Genomic DNA, 25544 nt, shown 5'->3' on the forward strand with positions numbered 1-25544 from the left:
AATAAAATACAAAAAAAATAAAATAAACTGAAACTGAAATGACAAACATGACAAAATAAAAGAAAGATTGCAATAAAAGTTAAATTTAATCACAATTCTGAGTTTGTTTTCTCTAAGAAAGCATTTGTTTTCATTATAAGTCAGAAAGTGTGCAACTTCTCTTCCAGATAAATTATGGAATTTATCCTATATTTATCCTTATACCTTTGGTATTTATTTTATTCATTTATTCAGTCTCAAGCACTTTTAGCTAAAACATGTGAACCAAACCTGATCCACGAAAATATTTTTTTCATTCAAGTGTCTTGGCTTTTTAAAAAATGTATCTGCTGAGCAGTAAATTCTTCCAGTGGGACAGAACAGAACGATCACAGCACTGTTCTTTGAGTCACCACAGAAACACAGACATGGGGCTTAAGACACGGAGAGGGCTGCAGATTGCTAGACGTTTTAAAAATATTTTTTGTGGAGGTGACTGAAGCACAGGATTTCTGCCACCTTTTGCATTTTCCATCTCCTGCCCCCCGCTTACACTCTTTATCCAAGGCGCCGGGGTACTTGATGCCCTTAGGTGTCTAAGCATAAAGCCTGTGAATGATCAGCAAAAAAGTTCTGGCGCAAAGCTTTGAGTTTGGCTCTAGCCCTAGCAAGTCTACAAGAGTTTTCACACCGCCCATCCGCTTTAATACAACACCTCGACCAGCCCAGCGGTGCATAATGGCTGTGAAAACACATCCGGGGAGCACGTCAAGGCCCTCAGTTTTCATTTAAGCTTGAAGGGAGCGGAGTTAATGGCTCAAATGTGCTTTGTCAGTTGCTTTAGCAAGAACGATCCTTAGGACCGAAAAAAGAAAGCCGCATTCCTGTTTTTGTTCCATTTGGACTACTGCAGATTCACTATAGTTTTGGTTCTTTTGTCCAGTTTTGAAAGAAGTTTGGATTCACTTGTTAATGCTGCGGGGAACTTTTTCTCTTGGTCGTCCTGCTCTGTCGCTGGGCATCTGTTCAGAGGTATTCAGCTCATATGTACAGTCACACTTTATTCCCTGTTCGCCACACTGCTGCCAGATGGCAAAGTCCTGAACATGCGGCTCTGCAGAGGGCCGGTCACCATGAGATGTCCTCCAGGAGGGTTAGACAAAGAGAGAAGGAGAGAGAAAATTAGAGAGTCAGTTAAAAGAGGTGCTTTTATGACTCTTTTTACGAGATGTATTACAAGTCCCAGAATGTGTCTGTGAAGATTCAGCTCAAAACACTTCACGGATCATTTATTATACCATGCTGAAAATCTTCCTTTTTGGGTGGAAGCAAAAGCACTGTGTTTTTGTGAGTTTCTCTTTAAATGCAAATGAGCTGCTGCATTTCAAAAGAGGGCGGAGCATTTATGTCTTGTGCCTCAGTTATTGTACGTTTGAAATCTAAATTTACTGTATGCTTTGCTAGCGCGCATTGTTAACCCTTTAACTCCCTGCTCTACCAAATTGTTGACCATATTTTGACTGTTTTAAATAATGGTTTACGCACACAGAATTGTTGGTTTACAAAATTCACAACAAACATGATCCTGTTCCACTACTACACTTGATTTTGATTTAGTTGTTTAAAAACACAAAAAACAAGAAAGCGTGTTAAATGACAATCTGGAATATTTTACGGCACTTCAAATAATAAAGATGATTTAGTATTCAATGGTGTCTTATTTTGATTATGTGATTAAATAAATTGCTCTTACACTTCCTTTTTTCAGATCTGTCATAGTATATGTATTAAAGAGCCCATATTATGGGTTTTTGAAAATTCCCCTCCATGTAGTGTGTAACACAGCTCTAAGTGAAGTGAAGTATCCAGCTAAGGCTTAAATCTGTTAGTGTACAGTGTTTAAAACTGTTGATTCATCTATAAAAGAGTCGACTCATAGTGCTTCAAACGAGTCGCCTTGATACCGATTCATTAGGTGTTTCGCCATGACGTACGAAAGAAACCAAGTTATTCACGTGCACGCGCAAACCCAGGAGATTTCAAACCTGAGGCCCCGCCCTCTGACGCAGAAACCCAGACACACACACACACACCCACAAACACACACACACAAACATGCCGGTCGATTGAAGTCACACTGCAGATGGACATTATCGATTCTCTACCCAAAGATGAAACCTCAGCATTATAGCCAATTATAGTTAAGTGTGTGTGTGTGTGTGTGTGTGTGTGTGTGTGTGTGTGTGTGTGTGTGCAATATGTGTGTGTGTGTCTGTGAAAAGAGCAGAGTGAGAAGCTAGGAGATCTCCTCAACTGTTTTTGGAGTTTTTGCTCAATAAAATAGTTAGTTGTCTGAATTTTCAAGTCCATAGTCTGTATTTACATTGACCCACTGGCAGCTAAAATCCACGCCTACACTATCGAGCGTGTATGAACTGTGATTACTTCTATATTGCTGATTAGCTGTTTGGCATTTCACTCTCTGACTGAAGGCAGTTGACCAATCGCAACAGACTGTCATTGGTCCAATCAGCGCAGATTAGCTTCGCGCTAAGGAGGGGTTTGGGAACAAATGAATCACTGGACGATTCATACAGGAGTCGCTGGGATAATTAGGTAAAAATAAATGCAGATTATAAGACCACGAAAGTGTTTTTTGACCTTGCATGCATATTAAACTGTTGTTGGAGACCATTACAACCAAGATATGACCCTATTTCATGTATAATATGAGCTCTTTAATTCTTGTACTTTTACCATAAACTGACATATTAACCATTTGGTATAGGCTGATATTTTAGACATTATGGCATGTACTTAAAAATGCATTGAGTGTGTTAACTAGCGACATTAGGAGTTACAAAATGCAATCCAATTTTTTTTCTTGGTGGAGCAGTTCCATTTGGTCCAGGTGGTAGTGCTCATTTATTCTGAGCACTGTATCTGGGTAAATGAAAAACATATCATTTAAATATATCTTTTTCCACAAAACTATGATCTGGACTGCTGTCCCACAACATTGTTTAGCACAAACATTTATATTGCTTGAACACACAATGAAGACTGACTTAATACCAGTAAATCATTTTTAAAGATTTGTTAAAACAGAAAACCAATTTTTGGTGGGAAAAGAACTCGCATGCTCTTATGGGTCTTGGGGCCTAGTGGTCCAGTCTCACTTTGTGCCAAGGGCCCTAGTTTTCATTGTTGACGGTCTCAGGTCAAACAGCCTGAGGCTTTGGAGGGTTATAACACTGGCCCCCATCGGCCCCGTCCATAATCCAGCTCTGGTCCAGAGCCATATATCTGTCCCGGCACAGCAAGTGTGTAAACACAAGCCAGAAACTGTCATCCATTCGTGCTCAGAAAATCTCCAAAACAAGACTGAACGCCTGCAGGCGAGAGAACTGTTGTTGCAACACTCCAATACTTTGTTCTGCCTGAAATCCATTTGATAAATGAATGTGTTTTTTTTTTTTACATGCTCCTTCATTCTTTTCCTACCCCATCTCAAATGTGCTATTAATTACAACTTTTTTCTTGTTCTTTTGATCGCTTGTTTTCTTTCTCTTTTTTTGTGCCAGCGCAGGGGCAAACTTGTTAAACTTAGCAAATCCGATTTGAATAAGCACTATTTGCATATGCTAATTTGCAGTGGGTTTCCCCTTGACTATAAATCTTTCTTATATGGATCTCACTGCTTTTTTTATAGCAAGCAACATCACAACAACTTGCCGTAATTGAATGGCTTTCCAATGGGAATGTGGGGTGATTGCATTTTTAAAATACTTTCTCTTTTTCTTATTCATTCATTCATTCATTCATTCATTTTCCTTTCGAATAGTCCCTTTATTAATCCGGGGTCGCCACAGCGGAATGAACCGCCAACTTATCCAGCATGTTTTTTATGCTGCGGATGCCCTGCCAGCTGCAACCCATTACTGGAAAACATCTATACACAGTCATTCACACACATACACGATGGACAATTTAACTTACCCAATTCACCTGTACCACATGTCTTTGGACTTGTGGGGGAAACCGGAGCACCCGGAGGAAACCGGAGGAACATGGGGAGAACATGCAAACTTCACAAAAAAAAATGTCAACTGACCCAGCCAAGCTCAAACCAGCGACCGACAGCACTACCTTCTGCATCACCGCGTCGCTCAAAAAATGTATTTTTGTTAATCTCAGCAAACCACTGCTGACATTTTCTTTGTTGTTATTTGGAGTATAAAATGACAATTAGCCAAAAATAACCATAAAGTGCCATGTTTGTAATGTTTATGTACATTTTTAGACAAAAATGTTTTGGAAAAAAAATGGTTGCAGACATGAGGAGATAAAAATACTCTATGCAATTTCCCTGAAATTTTTGTTTTGTTTTTTCTACAGGCAAATATCATCCTCATGGTAGCAATATAATAATTATATTTCCATATACACACTTTTATTTTCACAGAAAGAGCTTTACACTCATTTCACCAGGCACATACAAATTGTGTTAATAAGGTGCAAACTATAGTTAGTCTAATTTACATAGGAAGGGGGTGTTTGGAGTAAAAAGAATGACAATACGTTGTTTTAAATACACCACAGCAATATGTCAGTGCTTTTACAGTGCCTTCTATTTAAACTAAGGTTAAGTTTACATTATAGTAAAGTACTAAAAACCTTTGCATTATTTAAAAGATAACCGTGCAGTCAACAAACTTCATCAACATGTTCACAAAAACCCAAAATGACTAAAAATGTATTCCTCATGCTAAGTCAGTTGACAATGTTACTTTATAAAGAAACACTATGTTAACATCCTGTAGACAAGCACATAATATCAGCATTTTCATAAATCAGATTTTTGTAGTTAACACTGACAATATAATGATATTAAAAACTTTACAGTTTGAATACAGTTTTCAAAAAAATCAACTCTTCATGTCAATGGATGGCCAAAATTAATGAAAAGCTTTTAGGGCTCTATTTTGACGGTCCATGCGCAGAGCGCAAAACGCAGGGCGCAAACGCTTTCAGGGCGTGTCAGAACGCATTTTTGCTAATTTACGGACTGGAAAATGCGCTTTGCGCCAAGGCGCATGGGCTAAAAGGGTTGAGTTTATTTTCTTAATGAGTTATAGGTGTGTTTTGAGAATTAACCAATTAGAGTCTCATCTCCCATTCCCTTTAAGAGGCAGCTGCATCGCACCAAGAGCGCATTCGCTATTTACAGGACGCAAAGTAAGTCTAAGTGGAAAAACTGAGCATTTCACAAGCAAACAGTTAACAGTTAACAGTATTTTAACAGAAAACTGTTAAACAGAGCATCTACTGCGTGAGAATGAGAGATAATGGAACTACTTTCACTTTCGCTCTTGGATAGGGAAACCTTTACGCACAGACATCAATTAGCCTATAAATAATTAATTTCGTTTGTTAAGTGCATATATTTGTTTCAAAACTTTTTCTGAATTCATTTCTAATTTCTAGCAAATGAATAAATGAACAATAAAAACCAAGTGTGGTCAAAATACTGAGTTATTTTCAAATACACCTGCCATGCCCCATATGGTCTAAAACCTGACAGGTGGGCAAATCTAAGCTTGTTTTTAATAAAACAAATATAAATATGGATATATTAAAAAATACTGCTAATAATAATAACATTATACAAAAACAAATTGTTATGAATGAACTGAAAAAGCCTCCCGAGATGAAGAAGACATAAAAGCTGTGATTTTTTTCATATTTATGTAGGCTAGAAAATAATATGTTTTGTAATATTTTAATCCTTTATATTTATATCCTATATCTATTCTTATTATATCCTATATAGCCTATACCCTTAATATTAAATTTTTTTTATATGTAAAGATATTTGCCTATTACTCTCTTGTGCGTATTAAGCAGTGTGTAAGCGAGGCACATCTCTGCACCGGAGTTTAGACCGGGTTAGTTTTGGTCTAATGAAAAATCTATTATAGTTTCTCAAAATAGCAACGCGCCAGCGGTCCGCCTCAGAACGCCTTCCTTTTTAGACCAGAACGCCTATGGGCGCACATATGAGCGCTAATGCATTTGCTATTTAAACAGCGTAGCGCAACGCCTCAAAACGACTCTTACGCCAAGCTGAAACTACCAAAAGACTATTGCGCCGCGTCTTGCGCCACACTGCGACGGGTGTATGATAGGGCCCATAGTGTTTAATCAAAAGTAGTGTTGTTTAAAAGGGTCCTGTTATGCTTTTTGAATGTTAGTCTGTGTGGAGTGTTAGAACCTAAAAACAAGGCTACACATCTAAATCATAGGCTGCAAAAGTTCTGTGCTATCTTTTTGACCAATATTCTCAGCTGTAAAAAATCTGAAATTTTTGATATCAGATTCTTTAATATGTGTTATAACATTTATTTCATTTTTTTAGCAAAGACAGTTGCGAGATTAGAGCTGCTGGATTTACAACACACACACGCTCACACACACACACGCACGCTTACACACACACACACACACACACACACACACACACTGCTACTCCCTAGTTTTAGATAATTACAGGAATAGTAACCCTCTCTCGAATGCCTTGAAATAATACACAATGCACAAAATTTGTTCTGCTTCTTCTCTTTTTTACTGCCTATTTTTCCTCCCTACAACATCTGTACTCTTTTTTTTTTTTCTGGTTTGGGGTCATCACAGGCTCGGTATGTTTGTTCTGATTATGACCCAATCTTCAAAAGGAAGCTGACTTCATTTATTATCGGCTTCCTTTCAGAGATCCCCTGATTACAGCAAGACCACATGAGAGCTGGAATGATTGACTGTGTGTGTCCAATCATCATGCTTTATACCAATTATAAATACCTTTCAATTACAACTGCTTGTTCAGCCCACACGTCTGGCTCTGCAAGTGGACAGACGGGTTTAGAAACCCCCTCTCGCTCTTCCTGCAGACCTCATTTAGATAAGACACCGCTCCATCAGTGCTCATTACACTGAGACGAACCCAGACTTTCCTGTCCTTGGAGACCTACACAAGCGCTAGCAGTCATTATCACATGTTTGCAGTTTCTACCTGTTGAATTGAACAATTGTAGCCTTGCTCAAAGGTTAAACTTGACTGCATTTAAAATTGCATAGTCTCTCATGTTATAAGTTTATTTTGATTCATTACTTGACAAAAGTACATTTATGTATATTATTATTTTGTGGAGTATGAATTTAACCAAGTTGTGTTGTATTCGTTATGTTGTTATAGAGTGCAAAAAGTCTGAAACTGAAAGAGCTCATTCACTTCTTTCATACAGAATTTTATTATAATGGTAATTTACAAACCTTTGAAGACACATCCGTTTTGAGCTCTGAAATTCTTACTTGTTGTCAAACTACAGTATTTCATAAATGTAATTATCAATATGTGAACCTTTTTGAACCTCAATGAAGCTACAGAATGTAAAATGTAAAACAGAAAATTTATTAAAACTTTTGTTATGGTTTACATGCCTCAAAATTTGCTATATAGACATAACCAACATATTTGAATCAAATGTTTTTTTATTCCTCCGTCTCTCAAAATAAAGGTATGCAAGCTGTCACTGGGGTGGTACCTTTTGAAAAGGTACAAATTTGTATCTAAAAGGTCCATATTAATACCTATGGTACATATTAGTACCCTAAAAGTACAAATTGTTCCTCTTAAAATTATTAAATTAAATTAAATTTAAAAATTAAATTAAAGTTCTAATATATACCTTTGAGGTACCAAAATGAACCCTTCAAGTACACGTGTACCTTTTCAAAAGGTACCAACCCAGTGACAACTTGTGTACTTTTTTTTCTAAGAGTGCACACACAATACCCCATAATGACAGTGATTTTTTTTTTTTTTTTTTTTAAGTTGTTGCAAATTTATTAAAAATAAAATACCTGAAAAATCTCATGTACATAAGTATTCACAGCCCCTGCTCAATACTTTGTTGATGCACCTTTGGCAGCAATTATAGCCTTGAGTCTTTTTGAATGTGATGCCACAAGCTTGGCACACCTGTCTTTGGGAATTTTTGCCCATTTCTCTTTGCAGTATCTCTCAAGGTCTATCAGGTTGGATGGGAAGCGACAGTGTACAGCTATTTTCAGATCTCTCCAGAGATGTCGAATACTATTTAGGTCTGGGCTCTGTCTGGGCCACTCAAGGACATTCACCGAGTTGTTGTAAAGCCACTCCATTGATATTTTGGCAATGTGCTTTGAGTCATTGTTCTGCTGGAAGATGAACCATTGCCCCAGTCTGAGGTCAAAAGCACTCTGAGGCAGGTTTTCATTCAGGATTTGTCTGTTCATTGCTGCATTCATCTTTCCCTCTATCCTGACTAGTCTCCTAGTTCCTGTTGCTGAAAAACATCCTGCCACCACCATGTTTCACTGTAGGGAGGGTATTAGCCTGGAGATGAGAGGTGCCTGGTTTTCCCCAAACATAACGCCTGGCATTCACTCCAAAGAGGTTAATTTTAGTCTCATCAGAGCAGAGAATTAACTTTTTTATGGTCTGAGAGTCTTTTAGATGCCTTTTGGCAAATTCCAGCTGTGGAGTGGCTTCCATCTGGCCTCTTTTCCATAGAGGCCTGATTGGTGGATTGCTGCACAGATGGTTGTCCTTCTGTAAGGTTCTCCTCTCAGACAGAGTGACCATTGTGTTTTTTATCACCCCCCTGACTAAGGCCCTCCTCCCCCAATCACTCAGCTTAAGCCTGGTTTATACTTCTGCGTCAAGTGACCAGCGTAACCCACGGCGCATGGAATGCACGTAGCTGTGCATTTATACTTCTGCGCGCTGTCTTTGTTGGTCTGCATTAACACGTCCGAAACGCTAGTTGGCAGTGAGGTGTAAATGTTCCTCTGTGTCGAGTTTCTTCGGTGCTGTTTTGCTTTTCCTGAACACTTCCGGGATGTACAAGTGGCTCAAACTCGCTCATTTTGAGGCAGGAACCGGCGGACGTGCAACATCTTTAACTATGAGGTAAACACAAAACAAAACTTTCCATCCGGAGCTCCTTCACGGGACTCCACACTTGTAAACATTCGCTTCATCAAGCTCGCACCATTCAAGCGGCTCTCGGTCCCGCCCAGACGCGTCAGCATACGCCGGCGTTTGCCGCAGAAGTATAAATCAGCCTTTAGATGGCCAGCTCTAGTAAGAGTCCTGGGGGTTCCAAACATTTTCCACTTTCAAAGCAGCAGAACATTTTTCTGTAACCTTTCCCATTCTTGTGCCACCCGACAATCCTGTCTCGGAGGTCTACAGATAATTCCTTTGTTTTCATGCGTGGTTTGTGCTTTGACATGCACTGTCAACCCTGGGACCTTGTATAGACAGGTGTATGTCTTTTCAAATCATGTCCAAACAACTGAATTTACCACAGGCGAACTCCAATTAAGCTGCTGAAACATCTCAAGATCTCAATTCAGAAGATTCACGCCAAAAGCTGTAAATACTTCTATATTTTTATATATGATTTCTTTAGATTTTTTATTTTAAATAAATTTGCAACAATTTCAAAAAGTCTTTTTTCACATTGTCATTATGGGGTATTGTGGGTAGAATTTTGAGGAAATAAAATTATTTTATCCATTTTGGAAAAAGGCTGCAACATAAAAAATGTGGAACAAGTGAAGCACTATGAATACTTTCCGTATGCACTGAACCTAATGTTTTATATAAAAGTTTGATGATGATATGATATGATTCTCCCATAATGATTCTCAGTGTAGCTGGTTGGAAAATCTTAAATAAAAAAAAATGGGAAAAACCATTTAAAACCAGTTCTACTGAAAAAGGTGAACAGGCACTAATGAAGTCCATAAACAGAACTTATTTTGTTTCTGTAGATATTAAGTATTCAAACAACCTTATCTAAACCACTCTACTGAACCATTTGCCTTACAGATTCACAATGTTTTTACTTTTTATGCATGTTTTTGCAGTTCTTTTCAAATCCTATCAGGAATATTCATTTTAGCATACCAAAGCATGAGATATTTTAAACATAAGATATACTAAAACATAAACACTAATTTCACTTGGAATAATATTTAGAAGCATGTGAATTACGACGCAGCAACAGTCTTGTTCTTTTGACTGTTTTCAGTCCAATTATTGTTGATGGATTTTACAGTGGTGGTTTTCAAGTTATGAGTAAAATACCATCTTTAACAATATTTCATATGTTGTACTTCAAAGTGAATTAAAACACCACTATCAAGTTCTAAAGCTGATGTTTTATTTAAAGTATGGTCCTAACAAGTAACCTTATAAAACATGTTCTGTTAATGTAGTAGAACAAAATGTTCAAGTGTGATCAAATTATAATTACCATAGACCTTGTTTTGCTCAATAATTAATAGCCCCCATTATGAAACCTGTTTGGAAAATTTCATGGGCATCCAAAATATTTTAATTTGTGCATCAGAGGATTCATAATTCACAAAGACCTGTGTTTATATTGTAAAATCAGAATGACTAAATAACTGCGAGATGAGTTCGTGAATGAATGTTTGTATTCTGAGATATGTGTTTTCATCTTTCTTAGATACTGCAATGAACACCTGCCGTGTCCTCCGCATGTCTATTGGTCAGCTTGGTCTCCTTGGGAGCGCTGCACAGTTCCTTGCGGTGGAGGAATCCAGTCACGGCGAAGAACGTGTGAGAATGGAAATGAATGCCCTGGATGCAGCACTGTATGTAACAATAATATTAATACTAAGTTTATTTTTAAATGAGTATCTCAAGAAATTGAAAGCGTGTCTTTAGTGCTTATTTGTAGGTTGGATCAGTATAATATTACAAGAACTAATGTGGCATTATGACCAAGCCTATGGTTTATTTACAGTTCCCTCCACAAATATTGGCACTTCTGGTATATATGCGTAAATGGGGCTATGTCTTTAAAAATGTATTATTTTTTATAAAAAACATGCTTGTTTAGAATAAAAAGTTGCTAACCTGACGCAGTTTTATCAAAAATCTAATATATTTGCTATATATAAATGCTTATGTCTGTAATATAAGTATCATTAGCACCCATATGGACTCATATAAGCATATTTTGTAAAGCTCATTACCATGGATATTTTATAGTTGTTTTAGTTCAACTGGGTGACCAGGGGGGTATTCCAGAAAGTAGGTTATGTGAAATACCCGGGTATGTTTAAGAGTAAGTAGGTGGATAACCCCAGCTTTTGGTTCCAAAAACAGAGGTAACTTTTGAGGTATGGTACCTAACCTTGGGCATCATAGATGTGCTCCCAGTAAGTAGTTATCTCTCAAGAGCAATCTCTATCTGTTCATTAGCTACTACAGCAGGGCAGTTTTCCAGATCTACCTGAGCTCAAACTCCCCTCTCGCCCTGCAACGGGAGGGAGCCCTGCACTCGAGGATCTTTTGAGCTCAGGCCTCTCCTGGGACAATATGCCAAACACGCTTAATAATCAATCATCAGCTGCGTGTGAACTCTTGAAGTAACGTATTTCACAAAAATGTTGACAGCTCCACCTCTAGTGGATTGGTCATTTGAGACATGCAGTGTAAGATACACAGATAAACTTATTTTACGTTTAGCAAATATATAGGCTGAGGTACATACAGTATCTCCAATGAACCTGGACTTAAAAAGCTTCCACACTCGTCCAAAAACAAACTTTTTTGCATTAATCATAGTTCATATTTGTCAAAGCTGACAATATTAGTGGAGCCCAATGTATTTAATCAAATAGATCAAATAGACTCTTTCTCCAAAAACCATTTAAGAATGATACCATCTTCAAACTTAGGAATTGTACTGCACATCTAAATCTACATACTGTATTAGCTAAAGGCAATCTTAAATTTCATATGCTTTTTTGGAAAGTTGCCAGGAACTTGGTGTGTGTTCACCTGACTGGAGTAAGCTGGGATTTTCCAGACATAAGCTGACTGTGATATTCTTACTCTACTTTTAAAAGCAGTCACCCAATCGCTGCTAGTTTAGAATTAGCTCATATGACTGTGGTTTACTGTTAATGCCATGTGTGGAAGTGGTTTGTGCTTTAAGTAGTTAATTTGCTATTTAAACCTTTTTATAAAGAATAATAACATCTGTCGAGTTAGCAAATCAAAGTTGAGAACTTTGATTTTGCTACATAATCATGGCATCTGTGAACTGCCATGGCTTAAAAGGAATGTTCACTCAAAAACTAAAAAAAGCTACAAATGTACTCAATGATCAAATGGTCGTATTCTTATTTTTTATGTGCATTTATTTATTTATTTATTTGTGTGTGTGTGTGTGTGTGTGTGTGTGTGTGTGTGTGTGTGTGTGTGTGTGTGCGCGCGTGCGTGTGTGTGTGCACATGCATGCGTGCGTGCGTGTGTGTGTGTATAAGAATGTGATTTATTTGTTTAATAATACATTACATTTCTTTTTTATTTTCACTAAACCATTAGACTTGGTATATGTCACTTTTCCAGTTCAATATTGGTCACTATTCACTATTATGTGTTGTAGATAAACACAAGGCCATTTTATTCTTATTTTATTTTTTATTTTTTGCTTTTGTGCGTCTGAAAAAGAAAGAAGGACATACAGCATTTTAACAATGCCAGTAGGAGTAAACTGAATTGAAAATGTTCCATTTTTCTTTGAAAACTGTGTAAATAGCAAGTAAACTAAATTATAAATTAGCAAATAAGCTGTCCCAGATAGTCTGAAAGGTGTGTTCATGCTTAGCAGGATTGGTTTGATTTAGTCTAAAAATAATTGGTGTAAATGCTCTGTGTAGTGTGCTTATTTTGAATACATGTGAATGCTGCTATCTTTACTTTGGAAGAGAAACTACTGACAAGATTGATCTCTGCCTGCTTTCAAATTATTTCTGGTACTGTTTGGCTGTAATATGTCACGTCAACAATGTAAGACAGAAGATGAACAGAAGAAAAATATACTATCAACTTAGTACCTTAGTTATTAGGGGTTGACACAGAGGAATGAACCCTCAATCACTCTGGCATTTATTTTATGTGACGGATGCCCTTCCAGCCACAACCCATCCCTGGGAAACACCCATGCACTCTCTCATTCACACACACACACACACACACACACACACACACACACACACACACACTACAGACAGCTTTTGTTTACCTAGTTTACCTATTGCGCATGTCTTAGGACTGTGGAGGGAACCCAATGGAAACCCACACAAACACAGGAAGAACACGCAAACTTCACACATGAATGCCTTCTGACCCAGCTGGGATTGAAGCCAAAAACCTTATTGCTGTGAAACGAGCAACTTCTTGCTTACCACTCAACCAACGTTGATGTGGCTCATTACAGTTCAATAGAGGCATCAGAAAGGTGTCTTGTTTGCAACAGACCTTCATTTGCATGTGACATGAATGTCAAGCAGTGTTTTGACACCTTCCCAGATTAAAAAAAAAAAAAAAAACTTCAAATTTTCTACTAATAAAAGTACTATCACACATACAAATATACTGTACAGTAAGCATGTTCAGCTCAGCACACACATATGAGTATATGGTAAATTACAAAGCAAAACATACACCGTTTTTTTCTTGGATTGCAACACCATTAACATTGAAACAGCATTTAATGACATACACATAAAACAGAAAAGCACTCAAAATACATAGTGCTAGTTTTGCCAATCACATAATCATTAATACAGAATTTACTGCTTTAAAACTGTTAATATTCTGCATTTAACAGAATACCCATTAGTATTGCACACAAGAGCGGAAAAACATACAAAAATAGACAAAAAAATAATATATTTTATTTATTAATTAGAACTCCTATACAAAATAATAAGGTGGCCACAGGTTCACGTATATAATGCTCTTTCTAGCTATAGCAGTCATCCTTTCCAACAAAAATTTTCTCAAATTAAATTCATTATTAGTCAATGTTTATTGAATATTTAGCTTTCCAGTGTTGGAGAATAGCTTTTTTTGCTAGTATGCAGTCATAAATCAATTTTGCACTATTTTCTTAATCTGATTATAGTCCTAACAAGGAGATACTGCTATTTCTGTATCAAAAACCATCATAAAACTTAGCATTTTGGTCTTTAACGTAACAATTGGAGTGCTAGAAGAACCAGCACTAAATGAATTGTCAGTCAATATCAGTCATTTTAAGAATACAGATTTATTTTTATTCTTGCCAAAGGCACCTCAGTAACAATAACATAAAATATTTGATAAGAGGACAAAATAAACACAAACAAGGGAAAATATTAATAAACGATCACATGAACTAAAGATGAACTAAACATTGGATAACATATGTATATTGTATAGGTATCTGAGCACTTAATAGATAAATCATCAGTGTTGGGTAAGTCACTTTAAAAAAGTAATATTACATATTTTTGATAACAACTGAAAAACTGTAATCTGATTACATTACTAATTACTTCATGTATGAAGTAATCAAAATATTTACTTTTAAAACATAAAATCTACCTAAAAAAAATACAAAATAAACTGTGTTCTGGGTTTGTCAGAGGTAATTGGTAATCTAAATGTACATATTCCAAAGTATTAAGCTGATCGGTCAGTTCTTGTCACGTAACTCGCGGTTTTAAACTAAGTGTGCCTGGGAAATACGAGTGCATGTAAAATGCACTTCCAATATATGCACACGCAATATGCACTCCCAATATATATGCATACGTGCAAAAGACGTGATATGTGAACGGCCCCATAAGCAGTTATGCTTCTCTTTACATTCAGAAAATACCTTCACTCCCGATCCTGCACATTTTTTGATTTTTAAACTGACATTGCAGCAGAAAACTTGATTTAGCATTTGTTCTTCCAAAATCTATATTTTTAGATTGCTTTGACTTTAGTAACTGTAATCAGATTACACAAATATAAAATGTACTTCGTTACATTACTGCGTTCTTCAAAAATGTAATTAGAACACAGTAATGTGTTATTATTACACGAAACTCTGTAAATCATAATCTATCAAATTATAGCTCTTACATGTATTATTTTATTAATTCAATTCAATAATTGCTCTATATTGCAATTGCTTTGTATTGCAAAAAAAAAAAAAGAATTTTTAAAGTTTACATTAAAAATAAGAGAATACACATACAGTTGAAGTCAGAATTATTAGCCCCCCTATTTATTTTTTTCCACACATTTCTAAACAATAGTTTTTATAACTCATTTCTAATAACTGATTTATTTTATCTTTGCCATGATGACAGTAAATAATATTTAACTAGATATTTTTCAAGACACTTCTACACAGCTTAAAGTGACATTTAAAGGTTTAACTAGGTTAATTAGGCTAACTATTCAGGTTAGGATAATTAGGCAAGTTATTGTTCTGTTGACTATCAAAAAAAATATTTATAGCTTAATGTGGCTAATAAATTTTTCCTTAAAAGGGTGCTTAAAAAATTAATAACTACCTATTCTAGCCAAAATAAAACAAATAAGACTTTCTCCAGAAGAAAAAAAATATATAAGACATACTGTGAACATTTTCTTGCTCTGTTAAACATCATTTGGGAAAAAATGGAGGGCTAATAATTCTGACTTCAACTGTATACTGTATAATAAATAGAGTAAATAGTAGTTGTAAAAAAAGATATATACATATAATAATTAAATAAAGATATAAATAATATGGAATTTATATATTTATATTTATATATTATTTTTATTACTTGTTTATCTGAATAAAGAAAAGGAAACTACTTAAATGACCACAAAGCAATTTACACAAACCTTCTTTTGTGATTAAGATTAATAACTGCATTATTTTCACGTGAGCTGATTCTAAGCTAGCAGAAAGTGGATGACTTGTTTTAATCATAGAGTTAGAAAATCCCAGCCATTTCAAGCTAATAAAAAAAATTCACAGATTGAATTTTGTGTGAACTGCCGCTTTAGGAGAACATTCAGTCCCAATGATAAAGCTCAGTCACATTACTGTATGTGCATGTTCATCCTCTAGAACAGCTGCCTTTGATCCATCACCATGCAGACGACACCAAAAACACCAGCACACCAAAGCATCTTAGGAATGTTGGTATATATATATAATTATATATGTGTGTGGGTACCAGGGTGGTGCGTTGCCTCATTTGGATTTTGGTGCTATTTTTGTGCCCTGTGAGCTTGAAGTTGCATGTCTAAGTGGTAATACTTTGAACAGATGCAGAAATAAGCTAGCTTCATATTATTTTCTGTTACTGATGAGTGTCAGACTTTGGTGTAGCCCATACGTGCAAGCAGCTGTTATCATTTTATGAAAAATTCACTTTGAAATACTAGTTGGTGGTTGTTTTGTCTGCCACAATAAAAACATGATGTGTCAGTCAGCTGGGGATTTTACATGGGGTTCGTTTGTAACCTCTCTCTAATGATGGTGATAAAGCCCTCAAGAATGCAGCCAGGTGTCGGAGTAGACAGAGAATTAATAATGAGTACCTGGCAACCCATAATAGGTTGTCTGTTTGAGAGATCCTTCATTTGTTCAGTGTTATGAGGCTCTGATAATAAGGCTCAGACGTTACTGTCTCTTCGTTTTATGGCAAGTGTATTTTCAGACTCAACACGGCTGAAAGTCTAAGACAGGCTTCAGTCTGTCAAATGCAGAATTTAAGTTTTTTCCCCTTGCCTTGGTGTTAATTAGGTTTGTGAAATGATAAAAATAAAGTATCTCACAGCAAAAAATATAGATAGTTTAAATTGCATATGTCAGTCAACACTTTTGAAACAACTTTCTGTGAACTCTCACAAGATGACATCATATTCTAGATTTATGCAACTCTTCAGTGTTTTTTTCTGTATTTTATTTAGTAATACAAAAAAAATAATAATAGGTCTTGTTTGCTATATATAAAATAAAGAAGTATTTATGTATAGCAAATAGCAAAATATATTATATTATATTATATTATATTATATTATATTATATTATATTATATTATATTATATTATATTATATTATATTATATTATATTATATTAATTATATTTATTATATTATATTTTATTTCATTTTATTATATTATATTATATTATATTATATTATATTATATTATATTATATTATATTATATTATATTATATTATATTATACTATATTATATTATTCATTCATTTTCTTTTCGGCGTAGTCCCTTTATTAATCAGGGGTCGCCACAGTGGAATGAACTGCAAACTTACAGATGTTACTACTTCAATGTGTTCCTTGTGCCGCCATTCATACCGCGGCGACGACGGTACTTGATGCGCCAGCAGCATTTGACCGCTGGGTGGCACTTTAACCACAGATATTCAGCTTTGCCTTTTCACAATGCTAAACAGACCGTTCTGTAGGCGTAGCTTACTGTATGTGATGTGTTCAATTAAAATATAATTTTAATTTAGTTTTTCTGGTAACAGACATAGCTTACCTAATTCACCTTTACCAGGGGTCACCAATCTCGGTCCAAGAGGGCCGGTGTCCCTGCAAGTTTTAGCTCCAACTTGCCTCAACACACCTGCCTGGATGTTTCAAGTATACTTAGTAAGAGCTTGATTAGCTTGTTCAGGTGTGTTTGATTAGGGTTGAAGCTAAAAATCTGCAGGACACTGGCTCTCCAGGAACAAGTTTGGTGACCCCTGAACTATACCTTTCCACCTTGCGGGGGAAACCGGAGCAGCCGAAGGGAAACCCACTCCAACACGGGGAGAACATCCAAACTCCACAAAGGAATGGCAACTGACCCAGCTGAGGCTTGGACCAGCGACCTTCTTGTGAATAGCAATTGTGCTACCCACTGTGCTAACGTGATGACTTCTTTTTTTTGTTTTTTGTTTTTTTGCTAAACTACTAGTGTAGTACTTTGATGGGGGAAAAAGTTCTAAAAGTTCTAAAAAAAAAAATTATTAATCTTGATTTGAATATGTTTTGGCTAATTTCAATACATCCCCCGTTTTAAGTCAGACTGACCTGTTTTGAAACTACTGTTGCCTGCTGTATGCTTTTGAGAACCACTTTGCTTGAGAACCTCAAATTTTTTAAGTTATTTTTTAGATGCTTGTCCAAAGACCTCCTGGTCAACATCCATCAGAATACATAAATTTTAATCAAATGCACATTGTAATTAAAATAAAATGCTATTCAGTTCAGGTCAATAGTGAAAAGCATGACTAAAATTTAATTCAACCTCCAATTGAATGGTTTTACAAAACAGCATGGTCATTTGCGCAATTATTCTTAATACATCTCCCAAAATACACTCAGAATGTGCACACTGTTTGATAGATTCCACCAGGAATTGAGTCCCTTTTATTTCTCATCAAATAAAGGCTTATGTGTACCTTATTAAATACAAGACCTCGAAAGTTTTATCTTTTATGATGTTTTTAATTAATTTCTTTCAAAAATATTTCAAACTACTTCCATAAATCTATCCTCGGCCCCATAAAAACCTCCGCTACGGTGAGTATTCATTTTTCAGACGTTTTGGTCAGACAGAGACAACTTTTCTCCAGGGATTTTGAACATTCCCAAATGACAGTGTTTTTCATTATACCCCCCTGATGGAGTGTATCGCGCTCTGAGGTCCCGCCTGACTGATTGTGTGCTTTTCTGTGCTAATAATTGAGACGATTTGTCTTGGTGGTCCAGACCTGCGTGTCTCAGGTGAACCGCTGGTAATGAATGCAATCAGTGACACCTGTGTAATGGAGCTGAGTTTGTTGTTTTCTGTAAAACATATTGCACAGCAGGCTTTGTTTCTCTGTGGAGTTAGGTGTATGTAGCGGTTCATATGGTAAAAATATGTAAATTCAAAAGATGTTTCAAATTATAAAATATGATATATTTGCCAAAAAAGATTTTAAAAATAACTAATTTAATATATAAATATTGTTATAAATAATAATAATAATAATAATAATAACAATAATAATAAGTGCAAATATATAGCACTTAATATATCTACTTTGTATAGCTATAACTATTATTTTTTAGATTAAAATATAACTTAATATATAACATATAAGCAAAACAACAACAATTATATATTGTATAAGAGTATAAATGTATAATTATATAAGAGTATAATTGTTGTTGTTTTGTTACTGGTAACTGCTTGTACCTGGTTAGCTCTTTATATTCTCATATCACATCTAAAACCACGTTGAAAACGCCATGCATGCTGCTTTGTTTATGGATTTAAATGCGTTTGTGAGCTTGCGATCTACTGCCTACATAACTTCATTAACTGTGTCATACATATACGGTATAGGTGTTTCAACCTGATTTGTTTAAACACAGATAGACTAAGAAAATGCCCGTGTGTGTGTGTGTGTGTGAATGTGTGTGAGTGCATGTGTGTGTGTGCGTGCGTGCCTGCGTGCATGCGTGTGTGTGTGTGTGTGTGTACAACTCTGAATGATATCTCAATATTTCAAGCATACAAACGTCAGACAGCCACTAGGCTGTTCAGAGCTGTACCCAGACCTGTGAAATGGTCCACAAAGGAATAGCACACACATACTCAAAGTACAATCTGTTTCTTTAACGAGGCTAAGTGTACGCTTAGCCATCTTATCAAAATTGGTTAAAACAGGTACAATCTACATCTAAACTGGCAGCTTACAAACAAAGAAATTAATTTAAAAGATTGTTTGAACAGTTGTTTTCAATTCTTTAAAAGTCCAGGTCCACTCAAGGTCTCCATGACCTCTGACCGGGCTTGGTAGATCCTGAGAAAACAAATCATTTGGCATATAGAAAAGCAATTACACACATATTATTCCAGTTTTACTCTAAAGTAGGATGACCGGGTCATCATATGATCTGGACTGTTACACATTTAACTTTATTAATAATTATAGAGACATAAGAAAGGATATGTGCTAAATATCTATATCTAAACAACTTACCTAAAACAAGTCTCAAAATATATGTGTTTCAGCAGCCACATAATTTGTCAAACTACAGTTTAGTCTTCTGCTCGCTGTGATACACATAGCTGAAGAGCCTGCAGTGCAAATATTATATATTTGTAGCAATATGGTGCATATCAGTATCTTAAAGGTGTGTATTAGTACCTAAAATGTACATATTAGTTCCAAAAAAGTACAAAAGTATACCTTTTGAGAAGGCACTGCCCCAGTAGTGGTTTTGTACCATTATTTCAAAGTTTATGGGTCAAAGACATGAGCAGTAGAAAGGCCAATTATGAGCTGATATGAACATACTTGCTGATCCGCTAGTTTTTTTTTTTTTTTTTTTTTTTTTGTGGACACAAAAGATTGAGAGTTGTGTGTGAGTGTAAAAAGAATGTAATGATGTTAGAAAGCACCAGAGAGCGCGGCTGGGATTTACTCATTAGTCAGCAGATGCCTGGAGACCGAAGCTGCGCACAGGGCATCCCTTAATCCCTGCTTCACTACCCGTAATGCATTAGTGACGGACAAGAAGTTTGGATAATGCAGTAAATTTGAGGATGAAAAATATACTTGGAGCCTGGAGATGGAGAGAGTAGGGGGATAATGAATAGATGTTGGTCGGAAAAAAACAAGCATGGAACAATGGAGAATTAGGAAAGGGAAGAAGTAGATAAAGTGAGATGGATGGAGAATTGTAGGAATGAAGAACGTGAACAGGATGAGTGATGATGGAGGGGGAGGAAGATGAGCAAACGGTCTGAAAGCCTGTGTTATTATCCGCGCGTAACATCGTTATTGGCTGCAAAGCAAGGTTCAGTCTGGTCAGTTTATTAAAGACCGATTCCATGTGCCTTAAAGGGTCATGATGGTTATATTGATGGAAGCTTGCAGATTTGAAGGTGCTGCATATATCACTGCATCTGCTGCAGCTACAGCAGCAAAGTTCCTTGATTATTATAGCAAAATAAGAGTCAAGTTCATAGCTTTATCAGTCTGGAAACCCTTTCATTTATCGTTGGTTTTAGTACACAATGTTGTGGCTGCAGAACAGTAAAGCTTTAAATAAATTATCAAAACGTTTTGGTCAATTTTGACTGAGATGCTAATGGTCTAATCCAATTCAATGATCCATGCTAAGCTAAGCTAAAAGTGCTTCCATCAGACAGGCTTAATGTATTATAAAATGGTAAAACTCATCTGTTTAACAGTAGGGGACTTGTAAAATGAGCCTAATAAAACAACGTAAAGATCCAAGATGAGTCAAGGTATAGCAATTGGGTACTGAATGCGTCATACTGTACTTTGTCAATGTGTCTCAATTTTGATTTAAAAGACCAAATTGTCAGCCATAATACACTGAAAAAAAAATTATTCATTGGGTTTACAAATTTTTTTTTTTAAGGTCAATGGTTGCAAACAGGTTATATAGGCTGAATAAAAAAAAAGAAGAAGAAAAAAACAAATGAAGTTAAACATTACTAAATTTAATTAGCTTTTTTAAATTCAGCCCATATAAATTGTTAGCTACAGTTTTGCTACTTTTTTGTGTATTTTAATTTATTGTATTAAAGTATAAAGGGGTTAAAACATTTGACAAATATAAACATAAAAATAAAAACGTTATTATAAAATTATCTATTTACCTAAAAATACATTTAACAAAAAGGCACACTGTAAATAATGCTGGGTTCCACACAATTGATTTGAGTTAGGACAACATGAAGAAATTAAGTGAACTTTTTATTTTTTTATAAATGTAAGTGGATTAAACTTAAAACTTAAGAATTTTGTTGTTTTAACTTTTTTATGAGTACTTTGAATTAAAAGCAAACATGTTTTTTGAGTGTAAGTAAATAAACATTTAGAAATATAAAAACACTTTTAAAAAGATTAGTAGGGTTTAAACTTAACAATATACTTGCATTTAATAAATATAACAATAAAATTTTTCAAAAATTACATCAAAGTTATTATGTCATGTAATAAGCCCAATTTTTAATCACAACAAATGCAAATTAAGAATTTTCTCTCATACTTTTTCCCCATATCTTTATATATGGAAAAAATAGAAATATATAAGTATTTTCATATGTTTCCAAGGTCTACATTTTTCCCCAAAACTGTTCCAAAATCTTGTTAAAGGTCAAATAAATTATTCTAACAGTTACAATTAGTTACACTTTTTTTACTCCAGCTTTAACCCGGTTTAATCATATTTAACAAATTTGGAAATGTGCGTTGAAACAGCCCAACATTTAATTTTAGTGTGTAGTAATTCATGAAAAATGTTAGTAGAATAATAATGACAAAGGAGGGGGGAGGGGGGGTCATAATAAACAATTAAAAAGGCTAGTTACTATCTACATGTAACATCATCACTTTTTGAGCAGTTAAGGTTGTGTCAAATGTTCAAAATCCAGAAATCACTGGAGACCCAGTAGAAAAATAATGAGACAGCACACGCATCGCCACATCAGTGAGTGTTAAATCACCAATATGATCTGCTGCCCATATGTGTGCGTTCGCCCAGCTGTTGTGAACAACTACCTCATTGAAAGCAGTGTAGCGTCAGCACAGCAGGCTGATGTGTTTGACTGCATTCTGCTGTATTATCACTTTCCCTTAATACCCTCCAAAAGAGATCTTTGCAGTCATGCTTTGCAGCAAATGAAAGTTTATGAATTTTCTGACGGCTGCTTGTAAGGTGTTGTATTGGAAACCTGAAAGACTTTCAGAGTGTTTGTTTTTTCACACACACACACACACACACACTATTTGTGCTGTTTCATATCCTGCGAGTTGTTGTTGAGAGGTGTGATATTACTTTTCAATGTGATCAGACAATTTTCTTTCCTATAATAATGAAGGTATTATTCATTACAATCCATCTATTCTTCAAGAATGTAAATGTGCAACACAAAAAGGTTTATTTTATTATGAATGCTGATCTCAAGTTTTGTCATTCCTTTCTTTCTAATATATTTTAAACTGCTACATAAAACATTTCACATCCCAAAAAATTCTCTATGTATATTGTAAAATAGCTTGTGATTGATTGGTATTTTCTATTAACATAGACTTTTTGAAATTAGTCTCTACAATGATTAACTACAGTTTAACAAAGTGACTTTTTGTTGACTTTTTAGTATTTTGAAACAATAAATAATGTATAGAGTATTAAATATGTACAATAAAGGTACTGAAAGAACTGTAAATGTATCATTTCAAACTAATAAGAACTCAAAATTCAAATGTAATTTTAAATGACCTTAAATGAGTTAATCGTTAACCAAAAATCTTATTCTTGTATGTATATATATTCTGAATGCCTGCCTGAAAGAGTGGCAAAAATTATGGCTTCTTTAAAAAATAGTTCTACTGTACCTTCATAACTTACATTTTTATCAACATGAAAAGTAGAGAAAGTGTTAAATTTTTCTGCTTACTCCACACACATAAGCAAGCAACCAATTTGGTTTCAGGCAAAGGGGGTTTAGGTAACGGAGTGTCCAGCTCAATCATCTGACCCTAACCAAATTGAAATCTAAGTTTTCAATTGAAGTGTTAAAGAAAGGAAGTGTTAAAGTTTTCTGCACAGTTACATAATCAGAAAATAACCATTAGACTTGCATTGGAAAGTGACCCAAAGCATTACTATTTGCCAGAATATCATAATGACCAGTACTGATCTAGTAAATTAACCATCATACAGCACCATAGCAACCACCCAGCTTACCCTGGCAACTGCCTATTGCTAATAGCTCATAGCACCTCCTTAGCGGCATAAATTTGCATAGCTAAACCACATTTTTTTCATCATATTTATCTCTCACAGTGATGGAAAGAAACTTAAAGCAATGCACAATTTTCTGTAATATTTAAATGGCATGTTTACATAACCATGCAGACACATTACAGCTTGTATAGTTGTCATCTATTCATTTGCAGAGACATCCAGACATTGGGTGGTTAATGGAAACTTGCAATTATCGTGTACCTCGTGTGCTCTGAGAAAGAGCAGTCTAGCATGAACATTCGCTATGCGTAGACACAAACACAACACTAACACCCGGGCTCTCTCCTTTGTCTCTAAGAAAACACACTGCAAAAAAACTGTCTGATGCTCGGTGAAGTAAAAAAGCGCATAGTCAGCTGATTTGACTGTGATGTTTACCATCGTTAAATATTAACAAAGAAAATGTGAAAACAAAAGCAGGTGGTCAGAGTGTGTGTCAAACTATGGGCTGAACTTTTCTGTATCTTTCACCTTGTATGTTTACTCTCTGTCCTTGAGTAAAAGAGGTGAAGAAGGGGGATTGGAGGCTTCACATCAGTCTGACAGATTGACGGATGAACAAAAAGCACTTTTATCTTATTTTGCCAAGGTCTGGCATTCATTCAAGGTCTATTAAGCATAAATAAACGTGGCAGGAATGGACACAGCTCCCCACTTCGCCAAATGAACACATATGATTTACAGGAAATCTATAGCTCCTTGTTTCAGGCCAATTTATTAAGGTGTCAGGACATGAAACTGACTGCCTCAAGTGTTAGACGCTGCTTTGAGAAGATGCTCTGGATTATCATAAATCGAAGGATTGAAAGCTCATAACTGCTGGTACAGATCAAGGATATGAGCCGAGCAATGTCGTATCAATTATAGAAATGCAATAAAACAATCAGGATTTTATGAGGTTAGATTTGCCGCTAGCCACCGGTGATCTGGGACAGACAGTGCTGGCGAAAGTGTCCCATGTCAGAAACGATTTTTGTCATTCTTTTCAAAATGTCCTTTTAGCTTGCCCATGATGTGCTTCCTTATTTGTTCTCTCATATTTCAGAGGCTTTTTCTCCTCACGGGCCATAAATTAAACTTGATCAATGACCTTTTCTTGACTTGTTTGCGACTTGCCACATTCAGCAAAGAGAACGATGGAAATATTTCATAGGCGTCTGCAAAATCACAGCAAATCCCCAAAGAACTTTCTCAGCCAAATTGCTAATAAATGTTAAATTGCGGAACATATATTAATAATATTTTCATATTATTATAAGATTAGAAAACACATATTTATTAAATTATCTATATCATCTATAGCTAATATTTTATATTTACATATTTAGGTTTTGTATATGTAATCATACTTTTTGGAATATATGTTATACAGTATAATGTATGTGCATTTATTATAATTTATTGTAAATGTTCTTAATGTAAATGTTTATATAGTTTGAATATGTAGAAGAGGAAATGCTCTTGAAATGAGTCTTTCACTGAAGCCCTGCTTATACTGTGAACCGTTTTTATCGTGTTTCATGTTTCAGCCACGATTTTGTTATCTGAGACAAATTTAGGAAATCCTGAAAGATTACTGAAATCCTATAAGCTAAAATTTGTGATCTTTGATCGTTGGTTTGACATGTTCACTTACAGCCGCTTAAAGCCCGTTGCGATCAGATTTTTCCTCCGATGAAGTTCTGGCAGTGTCAAAAGATTTCAGACACTTTTCAGCAATGTGACAACAGCTGCGATAAACGTCAATCCAAGAACCAACAGGAGCTCACAATTTAAAGACGCAATCCATGCAACAATTTAAA

General features: G+C 35.4%; 1 protein-coding gene across 8 annotated transcripts in view; it reads left to right on the plus strand.

Moving 5' to 3' along the window:
- Positions 1-25544, plus strand: part of sema5a (sema domain, seven thrombospondin repeats (type 1 and type 1-like), transmembrane domain (TM) and short cytoplasmic domain, (semaphorin) 5A) — a 404793-nt gene that overhangs the window by 317884 nt on the left and 61365 nt on the right. For all 8 annotated transcript variants that reach the window (XM_073940463.1, XM_073940461.1, XM_073940462.1 and 5 more), the window contains one exon: positions 10560-10707. In XM_073940463.1, the coding sequence (XP_073796564.1) occupies positions 10560-10707 (148 nt within the window). The remainder of the gene's footprint in view (positions 1-10559; positions 10708-25544) is intronic.

This window comes from Danio rerio, chromosome 24 (genome assembly GCF_049306965.1).
Source record: "Danio rerio strain Tuebingen ecotype United States chromosome 24, GRCz12tu, whole genome shotgun sequence".
NCBI lineage: Eukaryota > Metazoa > Chordata > Actinopteri > Cypriniformes > Danionidae > Danio > Danio rerio.